This window comes from Thunnus thynnus, chromosome 22 (genome assembly GCF_963924715.1).
Source record: "Thunnus thynnus chromosome 22, fThuThy2.1, whole genome shotgun sequence".
NCBI lineage: Eukaryota > Metazoa > Chordata > Actinopteri > Scombriformes > Scombridae > Thunnus > Thunnus thynnus.
The window spans coordinates 6,804,328-6,817,671 of NC_089538.1; the positions used below are offsets into that span (position 1 = coordinate 6,804,328).

The 13,344-nt window shown below is 38.1% G+C and overlaps 1 protein-coding gene across 1 annotated transcript; it reads right to left on the reverse strand.

The window, feature by feature from the left end:
- Positions 1 to 9,056: 9,056 nt before the first annotated feature.
- Positions 9,057 to 13,113, reverse strand: tmem256 (transmembrane protein 256). The gene is made up of 4 exons (XM_067579436.1): positions 12,959 to 13,113; positions 12,237 to 12,274; positions 11,633 to 11,713; positions 9,057 to 10,074 (listed from the first exon to the last, which is right to left on the reverse strand). Exons 1-4 carry the CDS (start codon positions 13,038 to 13,040, stop codon positions 9,931 to 9,933), a joined length of 345 nt encoding a protein of 114 aa, XP_067435537.1. The 5' UTR covers positions 13,041 to 13,113; the 3' UTR covers positions 9,057 to 9,930.
- Positions 13,114 to 13,344: the final 231 nt, after the last annotated feature.

Below are 13,344 nucleotides of genomic sequence, written 5' to 3' on the forward strand. Positions count from 1 at the left end.
GGGGGGTATACATCCATCAATTAGCCTGTAGTCATGTCATGTGACAAATAAGTAAGGGATAATGCCCCAGGAGGTGTCCATCATCAGGAATTAATGGACCACCTGCAGCCAGTCAGAATCGAGTATTCACCCAGACCATGATATAAATTACAATAAATACAAAAACTACAAGACACCATCACCACCATCTTTTTTCAGAAAACATTTTTAAACAAAATACAGTATTTAATCTTAACCCATCGCTGTGTATTTTATAGTATATTTTTTCAGTACAAAAGCAAATTCCATATTCTTTCAAACTAATTTTCCAAAATGTAAATCTCCTACTTAAATCTCTTTCATCTCTTAACACTTACAGAAAGCCCTAACTTATTTCTATGTAAATCTGAAGCAGATCTTTATCTGAAAGTCACACACTCAAAAAAATCATTAGAAATGTAATCCACTAAACTCACACTGTTTTAATCCAGTTCCTCATTTAACCCTCTCACACTAGTTCCCAATTTAGAAACACAAAATGTCTCACTTTTAAAGGAGAAGTGCAGCATTGTAGTGTTATACCTCCAGAAAGCAATCCTGGCTTTAATTCCCTAGTATGACTCAAACAATACTGGATCCTACACTTCCCATGATGCAACCCAAGAGCATCTTTCAACCGACCCTCCTTGAATGGTAAATGCCTGCATCTTTAAAACTCTCTCTCTCTAGTTTGTAATGCTTTTTGTTGAAAAAATCTGATGTCTGAAGCTCAATATGAGATGACCCAGATGACATGAAGTAGGAACTTTTTTTTTGCAACTGTTTTCACAGGCTGAGAAGTAGCCATCATGACAAGTAATCTGATTTTGATGTGTAAACTTGTCTTAAATTGGTCTCCCCCCTTTTCGATAGATATACTTTCTCTATTCCTATATATTTAAAGGAAGAGACTGACTTTTTAATTTCACTGAGGTGTGACATGACTTAGAATTTTTTTTTATTAAATAGTATTTGATGGGGGAAAAAGTCCAAAAAGTAACACTGTAGGTGGAGTTTAACCTATAAAAAATATTGTTCTTGTACATTTTCTCATCATGCTAACACTGAATGGAGTATAGGTGAAATATTCTCTGATATAGTGAATCCGTTTGTTATTCTCCTGGTATCCCTTGCAGTGATATGGGAACCACTTCCAGTTTAATATACATGTGTAAACTTCATTGATTACACTTCAAGTTATTAATTTTCTGCATCACTGCTAAACTCCTCCGCATTGATAGTGTCTGGAATAACCTGTCAAAACTCTCTCTTAGCCTGTCGATGGATCATTGCCACCTAACAGACTGCAATCACACTGGCTGTGAGAAGAACTGTCTGTATAGTGCCATACAGTGTCTGATTCATCAGCCTATTCTGTGGCATAAGTGGTACATTTATCAGGATAATGGTGCACCAAACAGCACTTAATGAGCAAGTTGAGGGAGTGAGAGACAATCTTGGTCTTCAGCAGACAAAGTGAGACACTTGAGTATAATGTCTCTGAAACTCTCTGCTTTTAGCTCTTCTTCACTTTCTTTGCCCTCTTTTTACCCATGAATTGATGAAATGGAAATCATTACCATGTCTCTTGACAATCCTCCATATATCAGCCCTGTCTACAATGGTGCAACCATAAAAATGTTCCCTTTTGCAAGTCAGATCAGGCTGAAATTGCAGGCATGTGGTGGCAATGTTTCAGGTAAAGTGATGGTGTGATATCCAAGATTCAATCTTTGGTACCAAGTCACTGGTTGCTCAGCAAAATTAGTGAAGAAAAAGCGATAAAATAATGAAAGAGATAGAACGATGGTGACTTAATGCGGGTAAAATGAAAAAAAGAAAGGGAGGATGGAAGAGCTGAAGGACAGAAATACATTTAAAATATATATATTTTTTGCAATATGCATACAACTGAAGCAAGATATGAATCTCATGATGTAAATCTTGTTAATCAAAATTAAATATGTTTTTACAAAATACAATATTCCCTCATTATTAGAAGATTTACAAGAAAATACAAGGTGCAAAATTACAATCCAACCTTTCATATTTTTTACAAAATACAATATTACATATCAAACCAACAGGTTGAACCTTCATATTTCTTTAAACACATACAAAATAGCAAATACTCCTTGTACCTAATTTCAAAACACCATATACTCAAATCTCTTCCATATTTTAACACATCCAACAAATCCTCTTTTGAAAAAATGAAATTCATATTACTCTCAAAAAGAAAAAATAAATCAATCCTGTTTTTGTGAACAACTTTAATCTTAACTCTACAGAATCAAATTTAGACCCTCATTTAAAGTCCCAACTTCTTTCAAAAACACCCTCAGATACCACTCTGACTTCAGCCAGTTGGACAACATCAAAAGCTGTAACAATTAGTCAGTGAACTGAATAGTTAATCAATAGAAAATCTGGCAACTATTTTGACAATCGATTCATCAAATGTAATAAGATCTTTTATTTATTTATTTATTTATTTTACCAAAAATGCTAAACATTACCAACAGAAACTCCATCTTCTCAGCTGTGATAAGCATTTGCTCCTTTTCTTTGTCTTTTGTGATAGTAATTTGAATATCTTTGGTTTATAGACAAAGAAGTAATATGAGTTCTGGTAGCCTGTATCACTTCCATCTCAAAGAAATAGTTTGACATTTTGAGAAATGTGCTCATTCTCTTTCTTGCCAGGACTTAGATGAGAAGGCTGATACCACTCTCATGCCTGTTCACCTAATATGAAGCTAAAATCAAGAGCTAGCTTAGCATAAAGCTTAGCATAAAGACTGGAAACAGGAGGAAACAGCTAGCCAGGCTTCATCCAAAAGTTCCAGATAATAGCACCTTGAGTTTGAAAATGGCAGTAAGTGGTTTTACAGGTATGCTGGACTGTTTCTTGACCGGGTGCAGTGACATCCTGGAGTCTTGTCAGTTTTTGTACAGATTAAACAGACGAGACGTAACATTCTAATTAGTTAGTTTTAGAAGTGCTGGTGGATTTTTTTTAAACTTTGGACAGAACCAGGCTTGCTGTTTTCCCCTGCTTTCAGTCTTTAGGCTAAGCTAACAATCTCATGGCTCCAGCTTTTAAGGGGCGGGCCACATGATTTGTGACATCACAACTAGTTTAGAAGCCAATCTTGGTCCAATATTCAACTAACACAAGTGTGATGTGGAAACTTTGTGCACGTGGAAAGCCTCCAGTGCCTCCAGAGTATTTTCATATGTCTTAATACATGTCTAGAGCGGATCTTGAATTACTTTTCACTTTTATCCTTTGTTGTAAACCTTCACAGTTCCGTTATAGACAGTTTGTGTAATATTATTTAGATCATGCAGCATAACCCCAGCCATTACCACCAACTACCATCTCCCAGCTGGCTAATAACAACTCCCAGACATTAAATTTCTCCCTTAGAAAGATGCTGCTGATAGTGGTTATGGTGATATGGCAACAATGGCAGCTCCCCCTGGTGTCATCCCCTCAGCTCCTCTGATGCATGGCCGTCATCACTGTGCTGCAGATTGAAGTGAAATGATTGGGTATAAAGCCCTGAAAAGGGGGCTGCATTGATGGGTCCTCAGTGTCCATTGAAGTGAAGGAATAATCTATCTCACGACGTGATAGTGCTGACCATTATTTAAGTGGCTTGAAAAGGTCAGCGGGGCGACCGGGATGTGGGAGTGATCTGGGCGGCCATTACAATCATTCCGCTTCAATGTGCGAGTCGCCGCAGCCTGATTGATGCTTCTGAGAGAGGATTTGGCACTGCTGTGGTGTGTATTATACAGCATGCACTTTAATATATTGCCTGTGTGTATCTGTGGGTTGGTATTTGTGTGTCCCCTGGTCCATGGGAATGAAAGGGAGGAAGCTCTGGGTAATCATGTACGATGGCCCGGGCAAAGAGTTTCATCCCAGGTCTTCAGGAGAGGATCTGGAGAAGATACAGTCAACCCATCAGCTCCTATAAGCTCTCCATCACCTTACTCACTCATGACTGATGACTCTCAAACAGTCACTCTCTTCATCTTTGACCAAAACAGACTCAGACCAAAGAAATCAATGGAACACGGAGCCATTCCCTAAGAAGCTGATGTAATTAAATCTGTCTGCAGGGTAAGAAAAGAAAAGGGCAGGAGAGGGAAAAGGGGGGGAAACTTTTGACTAAATAATATGTTCTCGAGTGGAGAAAGAAAGAAGAGGAAAGCTTGTGAAGTGCAGGGGAAGTCCCGGGAGGTATAATTAACAATATCCAACATTAGTATCTGTGCTTCTTCTTTCTCTGACGCTCACAACAGTACAGACTGAGGCAAAACCCAGACAGACGTGATGCCAAGGGGTTTGCTTCTGTGTAGACCCTCCTGCTTTATAGTCTGTGGATTAAACAGCAGCATTCAGTGCATTCAAAGTATTCAGTTTGTCTTAAAAAATGGAATGAAATAGGATTAATGTAGTTTAAAGTATTTGCCTATACACCTAAATCATCGCTGGTGCTTTTTTCACCGTAGATATTTTGCATGTCACAGTAGGAGAAACACAGGTGTGAATAATAAAATGAACGATTGCTTGACTTTCATTTAGCTGCTTCAGTTTCAGGGTCCTGGGCCCTTATTTATAGGTCTAACTGTTGTGTACACACAAAACAGGGCTTGAAAGATACTTACGTCACTTCCCACAAAAAAGTTAGGATCTATAAAAACTAACTTGACGGGTGAATGCGCACACCTGTACAGAAACTCTGATCCATGTGTATGAACATTTTGGAGACAGGGGAAATCGGTGGCACAGATGGTGAGGTAGTGAATTGAAGCCAGATTGTATAATGAGTCCTCTCACACATTTAATTTCACTTCATATCAAATGTTAATTATAGATCCACTTTATCATAAACATTCAAGCCAGCAGTGTTACTTCTGCTCGTGCTTGTAGTGAGTCATAACTTTTCCATAAGCACCTTTCAATTTTATAAGATACTGTATAAGCCAATTCAAATCTTAACCAATTACATCTGTAATTTATTATTGAACTATTATTGAAATATTGAGCTCAATGCGCTGTCTCACCATCACATTACCGACCCCCAGAGCGCAGAGGAGAGGGCCGGGCCGTATGGTACTCACACTTGTGGTCAGTTGTGCAGCAGCTCAGTGCTGCTGAAATGCCAGGATGATGCCAGGATGTGGCAGGTGGCAGGACTCTGTAAAGTGTGGCTTGCCTTTCCTCAATATTAAGCATGAATATACTGATTCCTTTTCACCTCAATCACGTTAACTAACTTATGAAACTATCATCATCGCTTGTAGAAATCCAAGATTAAATCAAATAACTTTAAAGAATTGCAGAAGAGTGCTGACATATTTTTAACAATATTTTCTAAGACTGTGCATAAATCAGCAAGTACAATTTTAGCTTTCACATAGTTTTTGTGTGTAAAGTTGCTCTGATTATTTTTTAGCGCATGCCATTTTCGGCTTTAGTTCGCACATACACTTTTGGTATGGATCCCTATGCACTGTTTTATAAATGAGGACCCTGGTATTGTGCATGCTGTCACACTGTCACATCATCATGGCTAACTGGGACACCTGAATCAAACGCAGCCATTGTCAATGTTACTAGGAACACCTGTGATTTTCCTACTGTGACAAGTTCAAATATCTGCTGTGAAAAAGACATTCTGGTTTTACAAGTCACATCATTTGTTAAATGGAGATCACCTGTGTGTAATCAAGGGGTTTGATTGTAGTAGACCTGTATCTGTAAGGTCCAACCTTTGGCCAGTATCGTAGTAAAACCTTCACCATGAAGACAAAGGAACACTGCAAGAAACTCTGTGAAAAGGTTACTGAAAAGCACAAGTTGGAATGGATAAAAGAAAATGTCCGTCACCGAACATCACTTTGAGAACAGTTAAATCAATCATACCTGGTCAAGAAATAGTGTGGCACATAATCCACTTTTAAACAGCAAATTGTTGTTTTGACCGCTGTTTTTGTGTGAATTAAACAACCCAAATATTATGTTGATTACTGAGCTTTAGAGGTGCTGGTAGGCAAATGTTGTTACCTTCAGACAGAATCAGGCTAGCTGCCTCAGCACTAGCTAACAGGCTGCAAGCTGTAGCCTTATATTTAAGTGATAAATATGACAGTTTTATTGATCTTCTCATTTAATTCTCCGCCAGAAAGCGATTAAGTATATTCCCCAAAATGTCAAACTATTACTTTAGGAAATGTGAAAAAGTAAAAAGCTCCAGGCTAGTTTTTTCCAGAGGTTTCAACCATATCACACCGTCTTCATCAGCAGATGAAGTCTGTTCCGTTGACATGAATTGAAATTCTATTGAAATGCAAACACAGTAGCTATTATGATTTCTCAACATGTTATTTCATAAATTTTGCTGATTAAAAAAAAAAGATATGGCTGAAAGCACAGGAAAGGCTAGTAAGAGGACCATGAGTTGGGGTTGTTTTGTGAAACTATATCTCCAAGGTCAAGAATGACCTTTCATGCAAATCTAAAATATTTTAGTTTATATTGTATATTATATATTGTAACATACATAACATATTTGCTACATATTGCTAAATTAGTTTGGGGTGTGGGGTAGTGGCGCCCCATAATAGGCTAATGCGGCTGTGTTTGGGAGGGTAGAAGGTAAAATGAATGCAGCAAAATACAGAGAAATCCTGGAGGAAAACCTGATGCAGTCTGCAAAAAACCTGCAACTTGGGAGATTAGTTTTCCAGGAAGACACTGATCCTGAGCATGAAGCCAAAGCAACACATGAATGGCTTAAAACCAACACTGTTAATGTCCTGGAGTGCTCGAGTCAGAATCCAGATCAAAATCCAACTGAGAATTTGTGTCTGGACTTTAAAAAGGCTTTTCACTCACAATCCCCATGAAATGTCCAGATGTGCAAAGCTGAAAAAGAGCTATCCACACAGATTGATGGCTGTAATTGCTTCCAAAGGTGCATCTACTAAATACTGACTTAGGGGGCTTGAATATGCAAATGCAAATATGTATTTTGTATTTAGATAAATTCAGATCACTTTGCAGTTACGTTTTCATCTTCTGTTGATCAGTGTTAAAAAAGCCACATTAAATCTACTTTGCTGAGTGCTTCAAGGCACCTGCTTTGCTGTAGAAAACTGATGTAAAGTAAAGACAAACACAGTGAATAGCTTTGTTTGAATTACCTGGGAGGTTATGGTGAAAGATATTAGGGCCTAGACACAATTGTCGTTTTCCATTTCTCCCTCTCTCATGTGCTCACACATTAAATGTATCCTGCCAGAGCAGAACACATTGATCCAGTTAATGGATTTTAACACAGAGGTGCTGTGCTGGCAGCAACAGGATCCACACATCTGAATGTCAGCTACAGAGGAGAGAAATAAATGGCCCTAAAATAAGACTGCTGTGTGAAACTGGACGAAATTTATAGCTTGCATCTTGTCAGAGAATCAGATGATTCAAGTATTTAACACATAGCTGAAAATTTGACGACGGCACTTCAGATATGTACCCGACGGTGCGGAACACCCTGTAACTTTCAGTCAGGTGTCTCCCATCAACTATAAAGTTATAAGTCAGAGATGTGTGACAGGGTGTCGGAGCCTTCTGTGCTGTGTGATTGCTTGGTCCTGGAATAGCAGAATGCTTCCCCTTAGCTACTTAATTCTAATGAGGGTTTTATGAGTCGTGATCAAGAGCTCATTGGCAACGTGTTCAGTCAATAGCGCCTTCTCTTCTGAGCAGAGCCTCGGCTTATGTGCCGACCCCAGCAAATTGACCCGAAGATTTATACAGCTATTTTCTAAAGGTCCCCATTCGTGGGCCTACAGTCAGGAAGGCGAATTAGTGTGTCAATGGATTTCACTTTCAATTTGAATGCCGAGCAGTTGGAACACCGCCCCGGCTAAGGGGAGGCCATGGGTAATGAACTCCTTTGTGTTCTGCCATTTAAAGGATCAAATGTTGGAGGCTGCGAAGACATCCTGCGCTGCAAGAGAGGCGATTTGTTACGGTTGCCATAGGTGGTGAATCGTATGGGTTTATCCACCTGTTACTGAAAACACACACCCGACGCACCCCTGTTCACCTGGCACTGGCATTGATCTGTGGTAAAGGTTTTGCATTTTGGGATTGACAGCTGCAAATTCACCCAGGATGCATTGATCCAGATACCACACAAACCAACGCTGGATGATCTGCAAAGTACTACGTGGGTAAGACAAACAGTCTTCTGTTCAAATATAGTCACTACATGAATAAAAAACAGTAATATAGTGGTGGAGGAGATACTTTTCATTTAAGAAAAGGTGGTAATACCACAATGTAGACGTACTTTTACAAGTTCAAGTCCTATATTCAGAATTTTACTACACCAGCAAAGTGTACTTTAAGTATCACAAGTACTCATTATGCAGAATGGCCCCTTTCACAGTGATATTATTATATGTATTATATTAGTGGATTACTGTTATTGATGTATTAAAATGTAATTAGATTTTTAATGTAGTAGCTGGTTAAGGTGAAGCTAATTTTAGCTGCTTTATACAGTGTTGGGCAGTTTAATCTACAAGAATGAATCATATTTTATGAGCTGATCATGTTTGATTTGAAAATATTCAAATCTAAATTAACTAGTAACTGTCATACATTCAGTGACGTAAAAGGTATAACATTTTTCTTTGAAAGTAGGGGGTAAAGTACAAGTACAGTATTTTTATAAATGTATTTTTCACCACAGCCAATATCTATACATAGAATAAACAGTATGCAGATAACTAAATATGAATGAAAACAGATTATTAACACGTGATACCAAATTTTAAACGATCAACTGTCACTATAAGACTGAATGGATTATTGGTTTAGCGTGTGCTTTTCCTTTGATGATATTCATTGTTGAGATCTGCTCCTGCTGACAAACAGACTGATGTACTGAAGGAGTTGATCACACCCTTGGCGACCACTTCACTTGCAATAATTAGGCAACGCATCAAAGTGTAAGAAAAAAAGTATTTATTTCCCTGAAATCCTTCATATTCCTTTCTTTATTTTTACTCTATTAGCCACAGAGCTGCAACGATTAGTCATTTCTTAAGCAAAAACACCAACATTTGCTCGTTCTAGTTCTTCCAGTGTGAGGATCTTCTTCTGTTTTCTGTTTTACATGATTATAAACAGACTGTCTTTGGGTTTTGTACTGTTGGTCTGACAAAAGGAGGCACCTGAAGGCATCATCTTCGGCTCAGGGAAATTTCAACAGCCAGCTTTCATTATTTTAGGACTTTGTATAGACCAAACAATAGATCGATTAATCAAGAAAATAATCGGCAAATTCATCAATAATGAATATAATTGTTAGTTGCAGCCTGATTAGCTGTGCCCATGATGTGTAATATACAGAGATGTATTACTGCACTACGGGAAGATATAGTAAAAATAAAGAAGTACAACATATAGTACTGTATGGTTTACCTTCAAAAACTGCATTGGGAAGTTCTGTTAGCCATTTCCGTTCCCAGCACAAAATTGACATGCCATTGAATATGTTAGCTCACCAAATCTACAATATATATATTTTTTAAATGTGACAAAATGCATGACATAATCACATGCTTCTCCAACCAAACTCAAACAAAATACTCAAAGGGTACCAGTCAGAAAACACACAGCAATGGCAAAAGAGTGATAACCCTGTTGTGACTTTATCTCCTGCTGACACCCACAACCCAGGGCAGGGAGCGGTTAGATGGGTGACATAACTCAGCACTTTTAACCTCTCAAATCTTACAAGCTCTCCAGTTCGTCCATTAGCAGTTTGACAGTTTAGTGTCACACAGTGGCCCTGTGGAGGAGACCTGAGCTGTTACAGTTCAGAGAATCATGGCGAGCCAGCCAACGATCATAGCTAAGCCTCCCATGGGAGCCACCTTGCGAAGACCAGGGTCCCCCGTCATGGCCTGGTGGTACAGAGAGCCACAGAACATCCCCATGCCCGCTACCAGGAGGGTACCGGCCTGTATACAAGGGGAGAGAGGAGAAACATGAGCATCATTTCAAACTCAGTATTTTTATCAGTCAGATTACCAACAAATTGCAGATGTAAGGTTTTCATTATAGTCAAATCTAAATCAAGGTTAGTGTGTTAAAGAGTGGTGTCAAATACCAACAGTTTAAAGCAGTTTAAGGTGTGTTTGTTTGATGGCATCAACACTGCATGGAAATTCTTTTCAGATACAAGTTTAAGTGTGAGAACACAACTTACATCTTCCTCAAAACATGATGTAAACATAATTCTATGGATGTAAACTGAAAACATGCAGTCTGCAACCAGTCACTTAACATTGTTGATGAGTTGCATATGACAACGGCCAAATATACTGTTTATTTTTAGTTCCTAACCCCCATTTTACCTGTGAAAACACACATTTGATTTTGTTTGCCCAAGTACCTCTTCATCAATACCGAGTGTTGTCTTTTCCTGGTTTTAAAGGCTACATTACAGTAAAGTGACGTAATTTTCTGAACTTACCAGACTGTCCTACTTGATCTATTATTTGTCTTTACTCACTAAGTCATTATAGCCACATTACTGATGGTTATTTATCAAAAATCTCATTGTGTAAATATTTTGTGAAAGCACCAATAGTCATCCCTACAATACTGTTGCAATATACAATATCCAGGTATTTGCTCAAAAATATTGTGATATTTGATTATGTCCATATCGCTCAGCCCTAGTTCCAAATAGGTTTTCTTTTAATTGAATTTCTTTCAAACTGTATGTTATTTAACAATGTTAATTATATAAAATTTTATATTATTACAATAATTGGTCACTTGCTTTCTTTTTTCAGTGGGTTTGATCATTTTGCATTCATACAGCTACCACTCTGATGGCTGAAACTGGACTTAATCATTTATCAGCATTTTTGCCTTCCCTATTTCGGTCTTTTTAACCATCAATTTCAACTTCTCTGCTCACTTGCCACCTAGTTTTCACTCCGTCCCAAAAATCAATATATGGCCTAATATAATGAATGTGTAATCCTACCTGTGCGTCACTTTTCTTCCTAAACAAACAAATGTGAATATACTTTATATTTAATTGATTTACCAAATCAATTTTTATTTCATCAAAGTAGTTATCAGGTCTCCCCTAGCAACTGCAATTTGTTGACTTATAAGATTGTTTTAGTTAATGCATCTTTGCATAACCTTTACACTCCAAATACTTTGCACCGCAAGGTTTAGATATAATCCATCTGAAAATCAACATTGAGGCAAGTAATTGAATAAATCTACTGACTTTTGAAGTTTTATTATACATAACTGGATAAAACCAACATGGAGGTTTTGCATGCACTCACAAAATATTAAACTATAATTCCCCTGTAGTGCTAAGTGCTAAGGCACAGATTTGTTCAAAACCGCATCTTATGTAATAACGGTCTAAAGGAATACTGATGTTCTCAGTGAGGGCGGACAGGAAATGGCAGAATGAGAGTCAGTTCGATTTTAAGTATGCTGAAGTGCATCCAGCCCTGAGAACTGATATTAGGCTCCCATACTCACCACAGCAGGTTTGCCAGAGTGGGCAGCACCCAGCAGGGCCAGGCTGTGGTAGAAATGGTACTTGTTGGCAGTTTCAAATAACTGGAGAGGCAGAGACACAGAAGAAGAGCTTTCAGAAAAATTTCTGGCCTCTCCAATCAAGTCTTCATTATAGTGAATCAAAGATTTCCTGGATAAAAAGGGCTATTACTGTAGAGTGTAAATGGATCACAAGAGGATATTTAATGAGTCACTCGTTGGTTACTTTACTGCATCTATTACATACATCATTTTCATCAATCAGAATCAGGCTAAGCTCTCCAATCACACAGACTGAAAAATGTATCCACTCTTAATGGAGCATCTCAGAGCTTTTACATGCCTGTGTTTTAACATTACAGTGCAGGTCAACATGTTTGAAAAAAAAAAAAAAAAAAAACAGGCAACAGGCAGTTGTTTTTTTTGGGTTTTTTTTTTTTTTTTTTTTTACCATACTGTGCATAATAAATTTGTGCAAGGTAATTCAAAATTGAGCACTTGACTAAAACCAACCTCAAAACTACATCTTTTCAAATATCTTTACAACAAAATCATGTATTTCCTATTAACAGTATTATTTACATACCACTCTCTGGTAATCATCAGGGTCGCTGTTTTTGAAACCTAAAGAGACATGAAAAAGAGAAAATACATAATGCAGTATATGACATGACATGTTACACTCTTTTATAATCTGGGTTTGACACACATGTCATGAAGTTTTGTCTTGGTTTACACTTGTGTCAATGCTAATGAACGCTGGCACAGTTTTTGCATTCTCTCATGTTGTCAGACATGATGCAGTATAAATATTAATATCTCAGGATACAAAGCATGTTCAGTGCAGCCCTTATATGAGCCAGCCTACTGTCTCATATACCCATATTTAAATGTTATACCGCCAAACAGCAATGGTGCCATAACAGTCCGTGCAAACAGCTTTAATATTTAACTAACTTACATCCACTAAACACCAACATTAACGACCCTCTATGTCTTCTACCATGACACACTGTAGAGGCGGGTCACCTTGATTATGAAACTGTCTATTTAAACAGCCCGGGCTGCTTGCCCGTTATGACTGTTTTGGAAGCCAAATTAACACTAGTCTATTACACATTAGCAGAAGCTATTATTTCTTCTTTTAGAGTTATGCAGTTGTTACCATACACAAGCAAACCCTACATTAGCATGTTTTTGGACGGAGGCTGGCGTAGACATGCCAGTCCTTCCTGACATTGTTTACTATCCAGCCCAATGGAAACTCTCGTGCATGAGTATGGAGTATCAGCTGATGTAAATCCGTACCGTGAGCCCCGTATGCCCCAGCGGCCACCGCTGAAGCCCCGGACAGGGCTGCTAACCTCCGGACTACGGCAGAAGCGGTCATTTTAGCTGCGTGTGGTTGTGGTTTAGTTCAGTCAAGAGCCGGAAGACTACCGGGGATGCTGCTTTCACTGTCTTTTTATAAGCTCCGCTTTCTGAAACGCGCGCTTGAGGACTATTAAAACTGCAAAATGCTGTAGCATACATTGTAACGCACTGTAACAAAATATATAACAATGTAATGTAAAAATAACAAAAAATAGACAGGGGAAGAACGAAAAAGCACCTCAGATGTGGGAAAATGTTTTCATCCCATAAACGTGTACATGTATAGTCAATGTGTTTATTAAAATAACTGTGTTAAAATA